The following is a 21,554-nucleotide window of genomic DNA, read 5'->3' as shown; positions in this document are numbered from 1 at the left end:
AGTGTCGATCCTGACGATGTCATTGTGTTTGAAGCAGGTGCCCCAGGAGTTTTGACTGCTGCACTACAATAATGGCAGACCAGACATTAGGAGTGCTTCAGTAAGTACAGACTATTCCCTTTATTACAGCTTGAGTTTATATATATATATATATATATATATATATATATATATATATATATATATATATATATATATATATATAATCAATACTATGACAATAAGCTGACATCACAATAATTAGAGTTACACCATTCTAAATTGTAAACTCTCATGAAATTCTATTCCATTTGATGTTAATCTTTATCATGAGATTCTATTCCACATGCTCCAGTAAGTCATGAGTGGAAGGAATTGAAAATTGCTGTGTTTTCCAGGATAATCGCCCCCCTGTTTTCTTTCGGTATCCTGCTGTTCTGCTGCTCTGCACTGTGGAGGACTTGTAGCAGAATGCGATCCATTCAAAGAGACAACGTCGACCCAGGGGCCCCCTACATCATCCATGTGCCATACCTGAACGTCAACACCAGCCCACAATTCCAGACAACACCAGACACTAGGAGCCCACCACCTTACAGTGAGGTGAGGAGATAGGACACTGTGGGCTTTATTGTACATGTGGAAGAAAACAAAAAAAAAAATCCACTGCAGTTCTATATCGCTAATCCACTGCAGTTCTATAGCAGTGCTAGTTATTCCAAATCCATTGTGTTGCCGTTGCTGGTAATGCTGTGGTCTGCGAAGCTTTCTCCAGGACAAAACACAGATAATGCCGATGGCAATTTCCAGTCCAACATCATCTAACTCATTTTTCTGCCTCCTATTATTTCTAGGTTACACTGAAGCCACATCTATTCCCTTTCCCAGAAGACACTCCACCACCTTACAGCACCATTGACCTTCCCCCCACCTTAAACGTGGAGCACTGAGCCTCAGTGCAGCAATAGCCAGGCACTTGAACTGTTACCTCAAGCCTCCTGCTTGGAATTGCGCATTATGATCATTCCTTATGGCTCTGTGGGCAAAACAGTGTGTACGGTAATGAAGCAGCATTGTCACAATTACAGCAATTACTTTTATTGATAAAAACCAAGACTTGAGGAACATGAATCAACTCTTTATGGGGTTAAGACCGACTGGAGAAGTTGGGACAATGTGGTTGAGTGACTTTCTATAGTGAGAATATTGTGTAAAAATCACAAATTTACTTGCAATGAAACTGCAAAGGCACAATGAAGTGATGTTAGAAACAATGATCAAGGGACCCATTTCCTCCTCCTGATCCGCAAGTGTCAAAATCAAGCAGGTTAAACAGAACACTAAGCAAATAATAGACGCTCATATTCTATTAATGTGAAGATTGCCATGTGCCAGTCGAAATTCAGAGTTTTACAATCATGTTGTATAGGTTATTTATGTGAATTTAGATGTATAACATTTTTCTTAAACAGTTGTATAACCAAAAGTAATCTTTATATTGCATTTGTTGCGTTGTGTTTTTACGTTTTCATGGATGTCAGTTTGAGTTTATCCAAACTTTTCTGAGGGAGTAAAACCAAACAAATCAAGTTATCTGCGGTGGACAGTAGGTGCGATATTTAATAAATATATTGCTTTGACATGGATAACTTGGGATGCAATCAAAGGTCAAATAAATGGTGCTTTTCCTGTCTAAAATGAAGGGTGTTCTGTAACACTTTAATCTCTGTAAACTTTGTCCTCAGTGTTCATGGGCAGGGAAAGACGTCAGTCACAATGCAACCCATAAACAATAACTGATAAAACCTAAGGCGTGTTTTGACTCACAGATTAAAGTCCTTGACGTGAAGCACTATGATCAGTGGGATCGGGATTCATAAATAGGAGAACCACTCTCTCCCCTTGCCAGTTTATTACAGGATTTACAGCCTGTTCCTCTGGCTAATGATTCCAAGCGCACGATACAGACCTGGCTTCCCGCCTTGTGAAGGAAAAGCTGAACTGCATCTTAAAATAAACTCAGCAGTGAAAGGAGCTCAAGTCAAACGCACATCAGTTCAGGTTATTTGCAATAACAAGTTACTGCTTAATGGAACACGTAGTTACAAAATGAAATGCGTAGTTACAAAGTAACTGTTTTAGAGGCTGGCCTTTAAGTACTCTTGGCTGATGGTTTGACAAATGTACGTGATCATCATCTGGGCACAATTTGCTAGCATATAATAGCTCATTAGATAACAGATAATTCTACTGTGTTGAATTAACTGGTAAAATCCTAGAACACTACCTCCTGATCTTAGTGTGGTCCAGTGGTTAAAGAAAAGGGCTTGTAACCAGAAGGTCCCCGATTCAAATCCCGGCTCAGCCACTGACTTATTGTGTGACCCTGAGCAAGTCGCTTAACCTCCTCGTGCTCCGTCTTTCGGGTGAGACGTAATTGTAAGTGACTCTGCAGCTGATGCATAGTTCACACACCCGAGTCTCTGTAAGTCGCCTTGGATAAAGGCGTCGCTAAATAAACAAATAATAATAATAATAATAATCTTAACTGAGACATCAAAAAAACACCTCTTCAAATCTATGACACAAAGGCATCACTTGAGTTGCATGGTTTGTTCCAGATAAATTACACCCCTCAACACACACACACACCTGTTTTACACAATAAAAACAACATTTTTAAAAAGGAATTTGTACAAAATTTGTGAAAAGCAGCTGGGGGGGATTCAGTATCCAGCCACCAGGGGGCAGTGTTTTTTTATTCTAATGGTTACAGGTACTGCAATGGTTCCACAAGTCAAAGTGATAATGGCACATTTTTAACTCACAGAAACAGTCAAAGGCAGTTTTTTGGACAATAGATGCATTGGCCTAATACAATATTGTAGCCATAGTGGCTTTCAGCCTAAAATTATTTTAAATATTGTACTGCTGTCCTTTTTTTACACTGCCACACTGCCTTCCATAGTCAAGCTGCATAAGCTGTTTTCTATGTGCAGGACAAATGCATTCAAGTGAAGTGGCATTGAAGAGATAAAAGGCCATAACTGCTGTGCCGCTTGTGACATTGCTTCCAGTATTTACCGGAATGACGAGTTCAACAGACTAAAAGCAAAATGGAAACACGACCTCTCGTATTTACAGTAAATACAGTAGAAGGTAAAATATGGACACCGCCACTGTGATCTGAGCTATACAATATAAATGATCTTGTTCTATGAGAGAACGCTCGCTGTGGAAAGCAAAACCTGTAACAGTTCATCCACATCTTACGGTGGTGCGACATTCACAGCCACCGAACGCCTCTCCGTTTCTCAGTTAGAGCGTGGACGATCTTGAAGCCCCCTGCTGTCGACAAGGCCTCTGCTTGAACCAGCCCCCACCCAGGCTGCCTTAGAACACCCAGCTGACAGGGACCCACTGAGGCTCTGTGCTGAGCCGCTCCAGCGCCCCCTGCAGGCTGCGGAAGGAGCTCTCCAGGTTGTCGTTGACAATGGTCAGGTCGAAGTAGTGGCCGTAGGCCCGCTGGACTCTGCCGCTCTCGTCCACGGTCCCCTTCAGTTCGGCTTCCTGTCGGGGGACAAAACCTGAAGCTCAGTCCTGTCTCTGGACATTGTATTAAAACCATTGAAGTTTCAGATGAGCGGAGAGAGCTGAATGCTCAGTTTTAACAGGCTTCTTGTGATACCTTTCATGTGCAGTTTAAGGCTTCGGTTTACAATGAACAAGTCATTGTGACAGGAGGATGACCACCTTGGGTTATTTGAAGGTCATTTTTACAATGGTGTTGAACATTTCTTAAGCCTGGTGTTAGTGGCACTTTCGGAATCTCAGTAAAAAGAAACTGCAGACAGTGTCATGCTGTTCCTCGGGCGGGGCTTAGCCTATCACTATGTGCCTCGGGCGGGGCAGCCCATCACACGGTGCTTCGAGCGGGGCTTAGCCTATCACACTGTGCCTCGGGCGGGGCTTAGCCCATCACACTGTGCCTCGGGCGGGGCTTAGCCCATCACACTGTGCCTCGGGCGGGGCAGCCCATCACACGGTGCTTCGAGCGGGGCTTAGCCTATCACACTGTGCCTCGGGCGGGGATTAGCCCATCACACTGTGCCTCGGGCGGGGCTTAGCCCATCACACTGTGCCTCGGGCGGGGCTTAGCCCATCACACTGTGCCTCGGGCGGGGCTTAGCCCATCACACTGTGCCTCGGGCGGGGCTTAGCCTATCACACTGTGCCTCGGGCGGGGCTTAGCCCATCACACTGTGCCTCGGGCGGGGCTTAGCCCATCACACTGTGCCTCGGGCGGGGCTTAGCCCATCACACTGTGCCTCGGGCGGGGCTTAGCCCATCACACTGTGCCTCGGGCGGGGCTTAGCCCATCACACTGTGCCTCGGGCGGGGCTTAGCCTATCACACTGTGCCTCGGGCGGGGCTTAGCCCATCACACTGTGCCTCGGGCGGGGCTTAGCCCATCACACTGTGCCTCGGGCAGGGCTTAGCCTATCACACTGTGCCTCGGGCGGGGCTTAGCCTATCACACTGTGCCTCGGGCGGGGCTTACCGTCAGCTGCTTGGTCACCACGCCGGCCTTGATGGCTGCCTTGTTCATGGCACGGAGAACTTCAAAATCTGGAGCCTGAATGAAAACCACGTAGGGCAGGAATTCGGACGTTCGGAGCACTTTCAGAGCCTAGCGGAGAAGATTCAGGGCTTACAATTTGAACACGACCTGTGCTTAAAGCTTAACTTTAGCATTTTGGTTGACACCAAGGAAAAAATAAATTGAAAAGAAAAAATACCCACAGGGGGGCGCTGTTGAATCCTTTTATGCACCTATCACGTGATACTACTGAATGATAAAGAGATTGCTTTGCAGCTTCTTGTCAATTGACCATTAATTGGCTCATTGTGTTCCCCGTGGGTTTACCATGTGTGCTCTGCAAAGGGCTAGATAACAGGTACAATGCTAAGTATAAAGTATTAAGCCCACGTGTCTGGGACGGTGGCGCTCCTGACCTGGGGGTTGACGTCCAGGGTGCAGATCTTGCCTGCTTCGATCACCTCGTGGATGGAGTCAATCTTGGTGCCGTAGAGATTCCCGTCGTACTCTCCGTGCTCGAGGTAGCGACCACTCTTGATGTCCTGCTCCATCGCGCTGCGAGAGGCAAACAAGTACATCTGCCCGTCCGTCTCGTCATCCTTCACCCTCCGAGACGTGTCTGCAGGGCAATGAGAAACATGCTCAGCAAACCCCGAGACGAGCGGCATGTTATCAAAGCGGTTATGCTAGTCTAGCCTACTTTTTTATATTGTAAGAAAACAATAGCAGGTCTTTGTAGAAATACAGACTGGAGCTAACCACCCAGTCAAATGAGATGTTTCATTTGAAGCCTCCATAACACTTAATCATTTGAGGTACAACTGTAAGAAGCAAGACAAACCTGGCAGTTGTCTATATACTGCAGCGTGCAAATGTATTGCAAAACCCCATTGCTTCTGTTTTGACTTGCTGGGCACTGTGACATTGTCAATATAGGCAAATTAGTGATGATCTAATTTAACTGATGACTTTAATAGCCCACACATGCAATTCATTTAAAACAGTAGATAGCAAGTGGCATGTACTGTAAACCTTGTCAATGGTGTGCTATTGTATCTCTCTTACACGTATTAAAAAAATCTTCCTTGCTCAAACTTTAAATCTATATATAGCGGCAAACTCATTCTACTCGGCACAAAGCCCAATATCAATGTAGTAATCGTTGCAATCTGTAACCCGCTCAGTGTTACTCACAGGGGACGGTGGTACCGTATCGCCCCGGGTTCGACACCAAAAGCTTATTCTTCACGCTGCGCCGCCCCACCCCCTGCGCTCCGATCAGGACCACAGTCTTCCTCTGGAACGGAGGCATCTTGGCCACCTCTTCATAGATCAGCAGCTCATGGCGGTCGAACTCTGAGACGAGAGGAGGGGGGAGGGGGAAGGGGTGGGGAGACAGAGTATAGAATAGCACAGCTTTATCAAAACGCGGTTCTGAAGATCGAACATTTTTTTACAACAAATGTTAGTGCGCAGTTTTATTAAACTGGATCCGTGTTAATGGTTTTAGATTTCATAGTTAAAAGACAGGGGCTTGTTTGTTACCAGGAGGTTCCAGGTTAAATCCTGACTCGCTGTGTGTGACCCTGAGCAAGTCACTTCACCTCCTTGCGTTCCGTCCTTCAGACGAGACGTAAAACAAACGAGGTCCTATTGGAAGTGACTGCAGCAGCAGTTGTGATGCATAGTTCACGTCCTAGTCTCTATAAGTCACTTTGGATAAAAGTGTCTGCTAAATGACTAATTATTATTATTATTATTATTATTATTATTATTATTATTATTATTAATAATAATAATAATAATAATAATAATAATAATAACAACATAGCCTAAAGTAGCCCAAATCTACAGAACTGAAGTTAGGCCACCCTGACCTTGTTTAAAAACCTGGTACAAGAATGTGAGCTAAAGAATGACCGTACCAAGTTCCATCACATTCGGATGACAGGTTCTCAAGGTACAGACAAGATTCAAAGGTGTGCCCCGCATACTCTGTGTGTGTGTGTGTGTGTGTACATGCAACTGTGCATCCCAGGGGTGGGTAAACCATACTCTACCTGCATTCTTTGTCGTGAGGTACATCATCTTTTTCCTCTTTTTGCCGCTTATTCCTCCACACAGCGCACCTGACGAAACAAACAAAACACACTTTGAAACAACCCCATCACAAATAAAAAAAATTAAAAAAAATCAATTGCAGTACTAATCAAGTGCACTAGATGGTGCTATTACTTCATAGCAACTTTGTTGAGAAGGCAAATAATCCAGTACGAGAGGAGAATGACGAAATGTTCTGCAGTTAAATTAGCATTACGACAGCCGGACACATTCTCTAACCCCTGTACCCTGTAGAACTAACGGTGCATACAAAAGTGATTGAGTGTCAGCCCAATTTAATCAATTCTGAGGTCCATGGTAAACCTGAACTGCTCCCCCTGGGGAGGCTGTATTCCTGGTTGGATAAGGAAGAGGATCTGTGATTACTACCTGCTGTAGCTGCCAGCTCGAAGTCTCTCTTCACAAATGCTTTTCTCTTTTCTTCCAGTAGCTGGCTGGGGATGAGGCCGGCACTCCCTCCTTCAACATGGCACGCCTTTACAGGAAGAAAACAGACCAGGTTTACTGACAAGAGAACAGGCTTCACAAATGCATGACCCAGAAGATGTAGTGCAGTCAAGTCCTACTTCATTTGATATGTCTAATAGGACATTTTGCTGTCACAAAATAGACTGTAGTTCCCACCTGCCACCAGTTGGGGTCCTCCTGGTTGACAATCTGCAGGATATCGCCGCTGTTGAACTTCAGTCCCGCCTCCTTACAGGGGATCAGGTTGTCTAGGGCGGGGTCATAGTCGAAGTGGCACTTCACAAACACCTGGGGGGCGGGCAGAAAGACTCTCATAGCAAAGGAGATGCTTCTTCTCCATGTTCTACATCCCGTTACTGTTCTTATAGAAATCCACCATTGTAAAATTACATAGTATACCATGGATTAGCAGGTAATATAATATTAAAATAAAATATTGGTTGAAAATGCCATTTACTATTAATAAGGATACTTGTTTCACACAGGTTGCCCAAAGACTGGAGGGACAAGGGGACTGAACCAAAACTGCTTAGAGCAGGCTTGAAGCTGCGTACATGCTTGTATATGAAGGTAGGTTTGTGTGTGTGTGTAAGCTCCTGCTGACTATGTCTGCTACTGACAAACACACTGAGAATGCCAGTAGCCATGACAACCAGCTCTGCGCATCACACACCGATTAAAACAAAGCATGGGCAGTCCATGCTCACCATCTCAACAACAGAAGGGCCTCTGGGCTCAGCTCATTTTAATTAATTCATTTCTTCATTTACTTCAGTGGCAAGGGGAGCTGGTGATTTGAAGGACTTCCTTACTAGATAAGGACCCGGCTCTTCCCCGTATACCAACTTCAGTCTGGGTTTAGAACATCAGAATGTAGGTGGTAAAGCTGTCTGCAAGATACATTCCTCTGTGTTGCAAGAAGCCAGTACATTCCCTTACTGCCGGAGGCTCCCTCTCCTCTGAGCAACAGTACCGTTGCAGTAGTCATTTTTTTGTTTTACCTAAACACATTTAGAGAATAATGCTAAAATTGGGGGTCTGTGAAAGCTCAGGTGTACGTTTTAAGAATTTGAAGTTGTACGCATTTAAACTACTTTTCCTGACCAGACCAGGCTATGGCCAAACGTTTTGCATCCCCTTATGGAAAGGTGCTGTCAGCCTTGTGAGTGGGTACCTGGCGTGGGGGGTGAGGTTCCTGGTAGCTGGGCAGCACCTTGAGCACCACGCTACCACTGGCCTCCTTCAGCATCTCCTGCAGCACCTTCGGGTCGTCGCTCACCTCCTTCCCGTTCACCTCCTTGATGATGTCACCCACGTGGAGCAGGGCCTGCTGGTCGACCATTCCTCCGTGCAGGATCCGGGCGATCACCAGCTCGCTGCTCTCCACGCGGAACGTCACCCCCTGGAAGCACAGACAGGGGGCGCTGTTACAACCTGGATATGACTTGACTGCGTCTGCAATTCTATGGAAATATTCAAGAGCAATCTAGAACACAAAAAAATACTGAAGGGACTAAACATTCCAAGAATGGGCTGGACTGTGGTTTAACAGTTCACAACTGGCAGAGAATGTCCTTACCAGGTGCTCCCCGGCGACTTTGCGAATGCCCACCATGCGCACCGCGTCGGGGGAGGCGGGCTGGTTGTTGAGGGCTGCGTCCATGAAGGCACAGGGGCTGGCGGGCGGGGTCTCGAAGCTTTTAGAGGCCACAGAGTCGTGCGTTTCCAAGAGCGACTGTCAATTAAAGAATATGGACCAGAGGCATAACAATACACTGAGATTACCACATGATAGGAGACCAAACAGACCTTACATCAACCCTAAACTGATTTATTGTAGGCTATCTATCAATCAATCGCATGTATGCACCATTTAAGAACCATTAGCTTGACTACCAGTACCGACACAGTGATTTTTGATCATGTAAATAAATAAATAAAAGCAAAGGTTTCTGCTGGTGCCCTCGTCAGTGTAATTGCTAAGGCACTAGCAGTTTGTCAGCCTGTACCGCTCTGTGATGAGCCACAGCTGGATATTAAAAGGAGTGATGGCTGCAGTAAGCAGAGCTATGGCCAAACGTTTTGCATCACTTAGAATCGAAGGACTCATTTAACATCATGTAATCAAAGAAACTACAAAATGATATTGCAAAAAAATTCTACTGGAAGCCGTACTAGTAGTACAGTATTATTTCATGTTAGATTTAGAAATGTCACATTTTTTCATTTTTGTCAGTTTTTCGTTACAGTACTGTATATGGGAAAACTACAAAGCGGTGTGCAATTCAATACGTTCACGTAACATTATTCCGCAGGTTCCATTCGACTGAATGAAGCAAAACTGTGTTCGTTCTATTGGGTGATGCCGAGCTTGTAGTGTAAATGAATGGGTGGTTTGGAGCAGCCGTACCTGGAAGTGCGGTTCCTTCAGGATGTGTGCCAGCTCCCGGGCGGAGGTGTTCCTCTCCAGCAGTGGGGAGATGTCCTGCAGGATCTCCTGGACCAGCTCCAGATTGTTCTCTCGCACCGCTGCTTCCAGCTTCTTCTCCTCCAGCTTCTCATGGGCCTGAGGGCCAGGAAAACAAAAACTCAACAAATCCAACAAAGAGACGCTGTAAATGAAACATCAAGAGGCATGCAAGTCTTCCGTTTGTACACCAAGCTTAAACACGGTTACCAGCATCCTTACTGCCACAGCCAGGGTGCAAACATGCCCAAGAGTATACATACTATGCATTTATCATAGTTTACCCTGGTTTGCCAGTTTATTAATATGCTTTACCATATCTATTCTAGACAGTGCTTCAGTATGCTTTCTTATACTTTGCTATGCTATTGCTGTGGTAAATGTTTCTGAGAGTATTTAGGCATTGCTAGCAGTATCAATTATACAAATCATTCAATTCTATTTTAAGGAAAGTTACATATTACATACAGTATGTTATTAGCATCAATGATTCACAATTTTATTTCTGGAGGCCAGCTTTTAAACCTCTCAGCCGAGTCCAAAATATTACTATGTATTAATAATAAGGAATTCCAGGGCAAATGCTTTATATATATACTTAGAAAGGTACTGGGGGTCACATCGGACCAAAGTGATATGAGTTTATATGAGCCTGGTGGTTAAAACTGTAATCACAAAACCATTACACTCAAGAGTAGCCCACGACTGATCTTTCAAAGAACAGACTTACAGCACGATTTTCAAAAGAACGAGGTTGCAAAGAGGTTTATTCACTTCTTGACCCTTTCAAAATATAAATCAAGTGATGCGGTTACATTAATCAGGCTGTAAAAATCATTTTGTTACCTCGTTTTTGCTCCTCTTGAAAATCATATTTGTGTCATCTTTGACAACTGATTTCTATAGCGTCTGTTATGAACAAAGCATACGCAAGACATTGTGCAATAATCCCGGAGTCTGAAGCTCCTTCAAATAACAAGCTGCATGCACACAAACTGAATACAGCTGTCTCTCTCTATCCTCTCGCCCCAGGTTTGCTAATGTGTTTGAGCTCAGGTCCCTACGTTACACGCGTCTGACAGAAATGCTGCCCTTTCGAACGCGCTCTGGTCTGAACTCAAACCCAGTCCGACCCGCTGCGAAGTGTACCTGCGTCGGAGATCTTACTGTTGGGCTCTCCATGATCCCCTTGAGGAAGATGAGGTCCAGGTCATTGGCTCCCAGGGTGTCGCTCAGGGTGTCCATAGCTGGGGAGGCAAAAGAACAACAGCCAGCTTTACTGGCGGATCTCAAAACAGGCTAATGTTCACACTGCACCAGCATTGCTACTGTTGGCCATTACTGTACATCCATGGCTAAGGAATATACAGACATGTGTATATTAAGTATAGGCACTGACACACTATTTTCCAATATGCATGATCAATGCCTGTATTAGTGTCCATTGTGATCAGACACTATATTATATGTATGAAAGGTGGACAACAAGGACACTGCATTCACTGCAATGTCGGATATCTGCAGTGTGCAATCACTTGACACTTCACCCGATGCCTGCATAGCATTAGGGTGAGGGGGTTAGGCACCATTTCAATATCTCTGAAAATCCCTTAAATGTTCCGAGCTGTGTGATATGAGCGCTGCCTACCAGAATCTGAACGTGCAGATGCGACAGGCATCTCTGAATCCGACCACAGCTGAAAATCCTTGAGTTTCACCCACAGCGCCTGACTGTGGACAAAAGGGACAGGTTATCAGGAACAATGCTTTTCCATTCGTTTGTATTTTCCGCTGGAGACTTCAAGTTCCCTGAACGCTTCCGTCTGCCGCTAGATCTGTCCGGACCCCCCGAAGCCTCACACTGCCCTCCTCTATTAGTTATGCTTCTTGTGCTTTATTTAAGGTGGCTATCTGATGCTAAGAATATTCACACAAGCATGTAAAACGATGGTGTGGCCTTTGGGCAGGATGACATAAACAAATGTATTAATTTTATCAAAAGCTCCATCTGGCCAAGAAAATTTTAGTTAATGAATTGGTTAATCTGTGCTTGTTAAGGGTAACTAGAGACCAGGAATTTTCCCACAGTCCCCAATTTGATTTAACCTTTAATGCTGTAATTACAACAGGTAACCACCAGTGGCGCTGTTTGCTTAAAATCTACATCTGTTGTACTTGTAAGGAGTGTACCCTTATAATTATGATTTTTTTTTATTTTATTGAATTTATTTTTATTTTTTTTAAACAGTGACTCAGTTTGGAAGCGTCACTGCTGTGCGGGCAACACTGAAGGAGGAAAAAGACAGGAGAAGGGAGGGATGAGAACGAGAAAGAAAACTGAATCACGTAACGCTGTGAAAGCATAATCAGCCGTAATCATTTCAAACTCATTTTCAAAGGCTGGTGATCAGAAGAGATCGGAAACCTTAACAAGATGGGGTATTAGTCTGAAAGGGGTGGAGCCAGGATAATTATTCACAACCCTGGCAAGACAGAGCTCCTTCTACTGCCAGAGGGATGATGCACGCGGATTCTCCTTTGAGCAATGCCGTCTGCTCCAGATGCACTGTATCAAGGGGGCCCAGTAAAGTGGTGTCGACAGAGAGCTGCTGTCTGAACTACAGGTGCTATGACTAGTCAGGCACAGGCAACAAGCTCTGATAAAACCTTCAAACACATAATAGAGTACAGATGACCTCTAAGGGCTTATACACTACGCAGTCAATAACGTGACTCGGTGGCCCTACACTGTATCTCACAATGCATAACTGGTGTATCGAGTATACAGGACGAACGTTCCATATGGGTCCATGACTGTATGTGTTTGCTAGTTAGAGGTTGGGCAGTTAAATAAGAAAAGGGATTACTGTACCTTTAAATGCAGTACAAAGCCCCCCCCCCCTCCGCAAAAAACTACAAGCCTGAATTATTATTCCAACCAAGTTTGCGGTAAAGGTCAAAAAGCCCCTGATTAATTACCCCCCTTCCTCTCGTTCCTGAAGAGAAAATAATTACAGCATCAAAAGGTAAAGGGGATTTGGATTCATTTATTCTTCCTTAAATCTGGTGCTGCCTTGCCCTTTTAAAATCATCACCTTTCATTTTCCAGAGTGTGATTAAATAAGAATGGTTTGAATTGCCTTGATCTGCAACGGTTATGTAAAACAAAGTGCATTGGTTATACAGCCATAACGATATCAGATCATGAACTTTAGAACAAATACTTTGACAAATTAAGTCAACGGGAGCCCTCGAGGCCCCCCCCCCCCCACCAAAAAAAATAAAATAAAATACAATTCTTAGAATCCTAGATGTTCTGTTCATTTTGTATCCATAGAAACCAGCTTTGAGTTCCAAGGCAATTCCTTATAATTATGGACCTCTACAACTGGGTTCCTGTATTGACCTGTTCAATGTTACATACATACATACATACATACATACATACATACATACAATAATAGATGGGCTTCAGTTAGTTTTTTTTTCCGAATAGCTCAGGATGCAAATATAGCCTCCATCCATATATAATATACTTCTTGTCCTAGATGAAATAACTAGAATTTCTCAACTATAGATTCTCATGACAAACAAACAGGTATTAATCCCCAGCCACTCCAGGAGGCACGGTAACCTAGGCAACCTGTACAATAGTTTTCTGAACAATATCACTATGGTGATTTGCAAACTAAATGTAGCCCTGTGAATTCATTATCTGTGACCTTGTAGGCGGTGCAGTGGATTCGGTTTAGCTTGGCTTTAAGAAGACAATCCACAAATCTGCACAAAAATGCACAAAACTCTAATCCCAACCCTAACCCTAACCCCATCTGCATTACCCGAGTCACACACACACACAAAACCCATTCCTAACCCTAACCCCATCTGCATTATCTGAGTCTCACACACACACACACAAAACCCATCCCATCCCATCCCCATTGCCTGAGTCAGTCACACACACACACAAAACCCTAATCCCATCCCTGACCCTAACCCCATCTGCATTATCTGAGTCACACCCTAACCCTAATCCCATCCCTAACCCTAACCCCATCTGCATTATCTGAGTCACACCCTAACCCTAATCCCATCCCTAACCCTAACCCCCCACACACACATACACCCACACTCACACCCACACACTCACACCCACACAAGCCACTGTTCTTGTTTGTAAAAAGACCCAGGCATTACAGTCCATCACAGTCATAGGAAACACTACTAAAGCAATCCTCCCTACTTGCTGTATCTAATAAACACAGAAGAGATTCTTGCAATTACATTTATGCACCATGCAGTGTGTAATTTTAAATAGTTAACATTACTCATATTGTCAGGTATTGTGCGCACCAACTATCGCCCTAACATAGGAGAAGTGGTTGCTTTTTACAGTACCTTACCGACAAAACCCCAAAGTCGTAGCGTAATAATTAGTCTCCCTCAATCAGCAAGCTTCTGTTTACATCACACACAGCCTGTAGCGTATCTGTTGCAAATAAAAATGATACCGTGACACACTGCGGCTTAAACCAAAAGTCTAATTAAAATACAGCTTGTAATATAAAGCATAAGCCTGATATTTGGAATATAAATGAAACCGATATTTATTCATTTTATTTTTGCTGAAATTAATCCCAATATTGAACGCAGTATGTATTGCTGTAGCCTATGTATTTTATCACAAATCAGTACAGTGAAATTTAAAATGAAACCGCTTCCAATGAACCACACATCCTTTCTTCTGCTGTGCTGTGGAAATACAATTTGAATTTAAGTGTACACTAACCTGATTTAGATGAAGTCTTCTCTGTGGTAGCTGTTTTTTTTTTTGGTTTGATTTTTTTGTAAAACGGGTTTTATGTCCAGTTGTTATATGCTAGCTAGTATTCTAGAATTGGTTTTACCGCAGCCGTAATGTCAATGTATTATTACTGCTCTTAAAAGGGAAACAAACTACCTCCCTACCACAATCACAGTGGACCCCACTGACGATGAGAATAACACGTGTTTGTGTGCTTAGTCGTGGGTTGCGCTTTAAGGGATATTAACTTGCGTTGAATACAAAAAAATGTGTCCGTCCCGTGCCAATATGTCAATCAGACAGAATTAAAAAAAAAAGTTGTTCTTTACAGAAGAAAAAATAAAAGTATTTAAATTGTATTAAATCCATTATAGTGAATATAAAATTTTAAAAAGCATGGCCTTCTGGCGGTTTAATGCGAGATGGATTTAAACAGAGAGTATATGAACGATTGATTACAAGACAAACCCCAGACTTCGGTATTTGGTATTCCTATTCGGACTGCTCTAGGTCTTGTATATTGCTCTGGGGCTATTGCTACGAAGCAGGAAGCCACTAGCTTGAAATCCGTTTATACTGACTGTAATCTAAGTTGTGCCTTCCATGCAGTGTCCTTATGATGTCGAAATATTACTGCGCTCCCCTCACCTCCCATACCCTTGTAAACGCAATGGACCATCTCAAAAGGGGATTTTGAATTGGGCGATTGGATTTAAAGCCTTTGCTGCCCTCTTGTGGTGAAAAAAGGAACATCATCAATAGGAACAAACATTATTTTTGCATCGTGGTTCAGCGTTAGTCATACAGTGTATATCGATTAACCGTTAAAAGGCTACTTGATTTATTCTCTACAGTTTGATATTATTATTATTATTATTATTATTATTTGTTTATTTCGCAGACGCCTTTATCCAAGGCGACTTACAGAGACTAGGGTGTGTGAACTATGCATCAGCTGCAGAGTCACTTACAATTACGTCTCACCCGAAAGACGGAGCACAAGGAGGTTAAGTGACTTGCTCAGGGTCACACAATGAGTCAGTGGCTGAGGTGGGATTTGAACCGGGGACCTCCTGGTTACAAGCCCCTTTCTTTAACCACTAGACCACACAGCCTCCTTCTTACTGACATTCCTATCAAATGGCTTGTATTAGATCGACATTCAGATATGCTATACAGTTTAATTATTCTTATTTATGTAAAAGAAACGTCTTCTCATTAAAGGTGTACAATGTTTTCCAGCATTGCTACATGGCTGCAGTTTTCGTGTCAATTATTCTCTTTGTAATGGGATTCTAATGAAATACCAGCACACCGCTTCTGCTGTGAGTCAGGCACAAGAGCATGAGTGATGGGCTAGTTCCATTGTTCTGTGGGACAGGTGGTCAAAATTAATGACCCGCTTCAGTTCAATGACTCACTCGGTCTGATGTTACAGTGATTTTAATGCACACGCAATCTTCAATCGACAATCCGTGGGAAAAAACAGCGTTCATAGAGCACCCAGCTATGTGCCATAGAGCTACGCGCAGTTCAAATAGGAAGAAGTGGAAAATGAATGTTAGTGTGCCAGTCTAGTAAGAGAACAGTGATATTTTGCAACAGATTAAATGTGTTAGTATCTAACATATCTTATTGTTATTTGTTTATTTAGCAGACGCCTTTATCCAAGGCGACTTACAGAGACTAGGGTGTGTGAACTATGCATCAGCTGCAGAGTCACTTACAATTACGTCTCACCCGAAAGACGGAGCACAAGGAGGTGAAGTGACTTGCTCAGGGTCACACAATGAGTCAGTGGCTGAGGTGGGATTTGAACCGGGGACCTCTTGGTTACAAGCCCGTTTCTTTAACCACTGGACCACACAGCCTCCATCTCTTCATCCCAGTTGTCTCCCAACTGTCTTGATTCATACTTTTATTTCGTTTTTTTTTTTTGCTCTGAATGTGTGTATGTTTTTTTCAGGTCACTAGCTTTACCTCCTAATTTTTGCTTGACTGTTTTTGAAGTTATTGATGTTTCTTGGTAAAGCAACCAAATGCAATGCCTGTATATTTATGAAGAATCGGGTGAGATAGTGTGCTCCTGGAATCAACTACCCACTTTTGGTTAAGTTATGCCTTACAAAGGTTTAGCACAGTATTTCTGCAGTTTTTCCCATGCTTTCCCCATGGTTATACTATGTATTTATCATAGTTTACCCTGGTTTGCCATGTTTATTAATATGCTTCACCATACCGCTTTATAATGCTTACCTGTGCTTTATTACACTTTGCTGTGCCAAAATACAAACATGCTATTGTTGTTTTGTCATTATAATTCAGTTTTGTTGATACCATTGCTATGTTAGAATATGGAAATGCTATCATTGGTATATGGCTCATCCAATTATAGCTGTCCATCATCCGTTACATTTTAATCTCATTTAAGCATTTTTACAATACATACAAAAAGAATACACTTTCAGATATAGTGCGTTAGTTTGACATTTGTTTTTATTGTTTTTTTAATTTTTTTAAATGTCTTATTCATTAATAAATTATATACAATTTGTCTTTGTGTAGGTAGAAGCATGGTCGAAGAGGGACAGAGAGTGAGGGAGAGAAGGAGAGGAGAGGGAGAGATGGCATTCAGCCAATGGTTGGGCAGGAGGAGCTGGCGTTAACGCCACTTCCAGTATCAGCCATGACAACGCGACGGGCACAAAGATGGGGTGGGGGCGGCGTTAGCAGCAGGGTAGGGAGACGGGATCGTCACCACACATAGGAGTCATCATATCTGAAAGTGAAGAGATATATACATTCCAGAAGTTCACCATAATGCTGCAGTGTCATATACCAGATTATTTTCTCATGCATTTCTCATACTTGTGTTTTGTCATATTTCTTTCCACTTTGTTTTTACCATACTGATGTTCACCGCGCTCTCCCTGTAAACAGGATGGTATACCGCAGTGTAGAAATTCATTAATGATAGATGAGCCGTCTCACCTTGATCGGGCGTTGGTCTCTGAGTTGTCACCAAAGAGCAGCTCTGCGGTCAGGGAGTCTGGCTTGGAGCGCTTGCCATACCTGCGGGTACAGCAGAAGGGGTAAACTCACCAGACCATGCAAGAGAAATACACGACCTTAAGTCAGATACAAAATACAGCGTGATTACCTCCTCTGTTCCATAAACCTTTCCTAGCAACACACAATCCCGGGGTCTCTAAGAAACTATATCGACCAATTCTCCGTGCTTTCACATGAGCGATCAATGAAGTGCGCCATTCTCAAAATGGCCATTGAGTAAGATAATCTCTCACTGTGGTCATAAAAGGGAAGAGAAGACAGCAGGGAGGTATTAATGCACTTTTAGGTTTGGATTCATTCTCGGTTCCTGCTGTGGATGTTCATTAATCAAGCCCAAATGCACCCGGATCTCTTCCTGATATGTTGATTTTTGTTGCTATAAAACACATCTACCCTCCGGGAAAGTGCGAAATCTCCACGTGTGGTCTTTACGCACTGAAGTCTGAAAAGTAACATCCGCTAACAAGGTTCTTTATTGAGAAATTGGCTCGAACTGTCGCTAAGCTATATCACTTTGGCTTGGTTATCACCTCAGTGCGTTGTGTTAGCTCTGCACGCTTGTCGTTGTGTTTGTAAGCGCGGGTTTATAGACGGGTATATTAAATGCCAGTAATGCAGCCCGGTGGCCGAGAGCTTCAATAACAATCAGATTACAATTAAGCACAGCGCAGGGTTTAGTTGTGACCGCGTAGAGGCTTTAAGACAATGTAGTCCTATTGCTATTGTGTTTGAATGCACAGCTGCGTAACAGGGAGCATCGATGCTAGTGCAGGGCTGCAGTGCGATGGGGTTTGCTAACATCAGACGCGTTTAGTGAACTCGTGGGCTTGGGTTCTGCAAGGGTTGCTTATGCGCTTGATCTTTTCTAACGTTTGCCATGTTCCAGTGGCATCTGAGTGATTGTTTCATTTCCATATCCAGTGTCCTGTAATCGATGACCGGCAAATTATAGCTTGAGCGCCATCGGCTGTTTGCGAGGCGGGGAGCTCGCGGTTCCTATTAATAATATTTCCTGCGGAAGATGAAAAAGGCAATAAAAATGCAAAGTGCTATTTGTGCCAGTTATTATTATTATTATTATTATTTCTTTCTTTCTTAGCAGACGCCCTTATCCAGGGCGACTTACAGTCGTAAACAAAAATACATTTCAGTTTGTTCGCAAGAACTCAGAAACGATGCTAGGAAACTATAATAATAATAATAATAATAATAATAATAATAATAATAATAATAATAATAATAATAATAATAATAATAATGAAGAGCCCGAGCTTGTTCCATCGTGTTTTTTTTTTTAGTCTTCCATGTGTCTGAGGAAGAAGAAGATTGTGGGTTTAAATGTGATCTCATATTCCTAGTGATACAGGACACGCCCCTTCAGCGCCTTGTCCTTTCCATTTCTGTTTGGCAAACAGGCACATCCTTGCAGCACATCGTTTCAATTCCCAAGCTTCCCAGAAATAGCCGCACGAGAGCCATAATGTTTGCTCTCACCAACATCTGCTTGCTCTGCACGAGTCAAGTGACTAGCTTTCGTTTTTAGACCTATTCTTTCTTTATTTTTTTTAACACGGGCACATAAATAGCCCACATCAAACTGTATTTAAAACTTACGCGGCGGGAGACGTTTAAGGTAAATGAGTAGCCCGATTTTACAGAATACAGAAACGTACAGCAGGAGCAGGTGGCCGCGCTTTGCATGGTTTCCTTTTCGGCACGCTGCGCTCACCTCTGCCTCGTGATGAGGTTGATGTAGTGTCTGAGCGCGGTGTAATATTTGGCCACGTCCTCCGCCGGGGCGTCATCCCCGGGGTGTTCTGGCTTCGGAGGGGCGGCATCGACAAAGGTTCCCAAGCACACCAACACGCACAGGATCAGCGCCAGCATTGCAGTCCAGGGCCGCAGGCAGGATGCCATCTGAGAAAGGGGACGCGAAAAACCGTTCATTGGGTTAGGCAGGTCGAACTTTACCGTCACTGCAGAATATTATTATTATTATTGCTTTAGTATCTATCTCTAACACTATATATATATATATATATATATATATATATATATATATATATATATATATATATATATATATATATATGTGTGTGTGTGTGTGTGTGTGTGTGTGTGTGTGGTGTGTGTGCGCGCGTGTTTTCCTGGCTGAGCGTGACATTTAAATGTCAAAAATAAATTGCATTTTTAAGTTTGCAGTCGGCATCAATATCACATTCTACAATAAGAAAGACAAAAACAATGTATAAATGAGGCATTTTCTGAGCAGACTAAATCTTATTGAGAACCGGGTTAGTATCAACACTATACAAATAAATAAACGCATTAAGCGCCCTAAAAGTTTAAATGTGCTTTATATATATATATATATATAAACATTTGGTAGTAAAAAAAAGAACTGTTCTTGTATTTTGGGGAAATATGTTTTTAAGGGTTCAATATAAAACTTTTGTTTAAAAATAAATAGAAGTTGGATTTTTCTTTGTATCAGTCCTTCACTTGATCGTCTCAAGGGGTTATTCTAAATAGAACACGAATACAAAGAAATACAGTTACATAACTGCACGATTCTCATTTATATAACCATAAAACGAATGTTGTATTGTTTAATTGATTTAAGATGGAAAGTAGAAAGATGATATTGCTCGAAATGAGTAAGTTGTTTGAAGAAATATTTGTGTTTGACGTAAGTGAAGATATATAGTCTGAAGAATATTTGGTTAGTTGGTTTTAAAGAGAGGCTCTTGTTAGAGTTTTACTTATAATCCAAATACGGAACACCCTACGTGGTTAATAAACAAGAACACACACGAGCACACACGCACGTTTCACAGCTCGGCTGATTCTTCAGTTTATCTGACTAGACTCCAGGCATTGCAAGCTTCAGACGACGCTTTGAAGTAATTTTTTTATTTTTTTTAAATATAGCCTATATAAACTTTCCCTTTCTATGAATGTAAAGACAATTAAACAAAAAACAAAAATGTTATTCATCAGTATAAACTCAGCCAAAGGAAAGACAAGATAAAGTTATCGTTTTTGGAAAAACTAAACCTAAACTTTTAATACATTATAAAGTCCAAATTAAAAAGGTATCGTCGGTTTCAGGTATTATATATATATATATATATATATATAATATATATATATATATATATATATATATATATATATATATATATATATATATATATGAACCATTTCGAGGAAGATTAGATAATGCAAATTAACCCAACGTAAATTAGCCTAGACCCGTTTAGTATTGCACAGTTCTCAACTATGATTAGGCACATGCTACCTGTCTTTGATGGGTATTGTGTGTAACACCACGTCGTGTCACGCAGTCAATACCATTACATTACAATGTGATTATTGCTACTCATTTACCATTTTGATGCCACTCTGTCGTTTACTATCCTATTCTGTACGCGACATAGATGGTGGTCTTTTTCTATAACTTATAAAATGTCATTGTTTTATTTCGGCATCTTGCATATACTGCAGCTGTAAAAGCAACACACATTTGGAGAACAATTTAATGATGCACCTGAGACTGTAGCATGCTGTTGACATTCTTGTTGTGTAAAGCTTTCAAAAGTTTTATAAAATGAGATTTTTGTTTATTATCCACGTTTTTGTATGCTCCGTGATTTTTGGGAAATATATACATATGTAATAATAAATAAATAAATAAATAAATAAATAAAACACCTGTCAGATTACGTTAGAAATGAACCTCTGAAAACGGCAGTGTGATAGTAGACTATATGAAACAACAGCAACAACAGAAGATTTAAAACTGCTTTGTAAAAACACGTATTTGAAGCATCGTTGTCTAATTTCTGTGTCAATGTATACATCAGTAGGTTATTAGAATTTACGAAAATACTTATCTTACATTTACCAAGTGGTTCTCCGGACGCTACACAGGCTATGTCGGAGGGTAGGTTGGGGCTGCTGTTGCGAAGCGTGTGCTGAAGTCCCTTGTCGATAAACAGGTACGCTGCGGAGTCTGTGCCGGACTATGTGCTACCCAGGCG

At 42.3% G+C, this 21,554-nt stretch overlaps 3 protein-coding genes across 5 annotated transcripts; 1 reads left to right on the top strand and 2 right to left on the bottom strand.

The window, feature by feature from the left end:
• On the top strand, nt 1–1,878 carry si:dkey-283b1.6 (transmembrane protein 92). Its single transcript, XM_059003276.1, has 3 exons — nt 1–100; nt 378–582; nt 834–1,878. The coding sequence occupies exons 1-3, from the start codon at nt 72–74 to the stop codon at nt 927–929; spliced, it is 330 nt and encodes a 109-aa protein (XP_058859259.1). The 5' UTR covers nt 1–71; the 3' UTR covers nt 930–1,878.
• Nucleotides 1,879–1,885: 7 nt separating this feature from the next.
• LOC117434775 (MAGUK p55 subfamily member 2-like) lies at nt 1,886–15,004 on the bottom strand. 3 transcript variants are annotated; one of them, XM_034057420.3, is made up of 14 exons: nt 14,425–15,004; nt 14,039–14,124; nt 11,284–11,366; nt 10,785–10,882; nt 9,579–9,734; nt 8,748–8,903; nt 8,343–8,570; nt 7,325–7,456; nt 7,070–7,175; nt 6,640–6,708; nt 5,774–5,935; nt 4,996–5,198; nt 4,541–4,669; nt 1,886–3,549 (listed from the first exon to the last, which is right to left on the bottom strand). In XM_034057420.3, exons 3-14 carry the CDS (start codon nt 11,312–11,314, stop codon nt 3,373–3,375), a joined length of 1,647 nt encoding a protein of 548 aa, XP_033913311.1. In that variant the 5' UTR covers nt 11,315–11,366; nt 14,039–14,124; nt 14,425–15,004; the 3' UTR covers nt 1,886–3,372. The 3 variants fall into 3 exon arrangements, with proteins under 3 accessions (XP_033913311.1, XP_033913310.1, XP_033913315.1); XM_034057419.3 differs by lacking the exon at nt 14,039–14,124; XM_034057424.3 differs by lacking the exons at nt 11,284–11,366; nt 14,039–14,124.
• Nucleotides 15,005–16,917: 1,913 nt separating this feature from the next.
• Nucleotides 16,918–21,554, bottom strand: LOC117435122 (peptide YY-like). Its single transcript, XM_034058075.3, has 4 exons — nt 21,413–21,554; nt 19,241–19,428; nt 17,431–17,511; nt 16,918–17,218 (listed from the first exon to the last, which is right to left on the bottom strand). Exons 2-4 carry the CDS (start codon nt 19,426–19,428, stop codon nt 17,194–17,196), a joined length of 294 nt encoding a protein of 97 aa, XP_033913966.1. The 5' UTR covers nt 21,413–21,554; the 3' UTR covers nt 16,918–17,193.

This window comes from Acipenser ruthenus, chromosome 28, assembly GCF_902713425.1.
Source record: "Acipenser ruthenus chromosome 28, fAciRut3.2 maternal haplotype, whole genome shotgun sequence".
In the NCBI taxonomy this organism is placed as follows: domain Eukaryota; kingdom Metazoa; phylum Chordata; class Actinopteri; order Acipenseriformes; family Acipenseridae; genus Acipenser; species Acipenser ruthenus.
The sequence above is the reverse complement of the archived record's forward strand: the minus strand, read 5'-3'. Positions and strand labels throughout refer to the sequence as shown.

Bases quoted from the DNA above. Each gene is read 5' to 3' on its own strand.
- LOC117434775 (XM_034057420.3), bottom strand. From the start codon at position 11,314: ATGCCTGTCGCATCTGCACGTTCAGATTCTG. The intron at 9,735-10,784 runs GTACACTTCGCA...CCTGGCCCTCAG, and splicing joins CAGTAAGATCTCCGACGCAG to GCCCATGAGAAGCTGGAGGA. The intron at 5,199-5,773 runs GTGAGTAACACT...ATTGCCCTGCAG, and splicing joins ATACGGTACCACCGTCCCCT to ACACGTCTCGGAGGGTGAAG.
- LOC117435122 (XM_034058075.3), bottom strand. From the start codon at position 19,428: ATGGCATCCTGCCTGCGGCCCTGGACTGCAATGCTGGCGCTGATCCTG. The intron at 17,512-19,240 runs GTGAGCGCAGCG...CTGTACCCGCAG, and splicing joins AACCTCATCACGAGGCAGAG to GTATGGCAAGCGCTCCAAGC. The intron at 17,219-17,430 runs GTGAGACGGCTC...CTTCACTTTCAG, and splicing joins GAGACCAACGCCCGATCAAG to ATATGATGACTCCTATGTGT.
- si:dkey-283b1.6 (XM_059003276.1), top strand. From the start codon at position 72: ATGGCAGACCAGACATTAGGAGTGCTTCA. The intron at 101-377 runs GTAAGTACAGAC...TGTGTTTTCCAG, and splicing joins CAGACATTAGGAGTGCTTCA to GATAATCGCCCCCCTGTTTT. The intron at 583-833 runs GTGAGGAGATAG...TATTATTTCTAG, and splicing joins GCCCACCACCTTACAGTGAG to GTTACACTGAAGCCACATCT.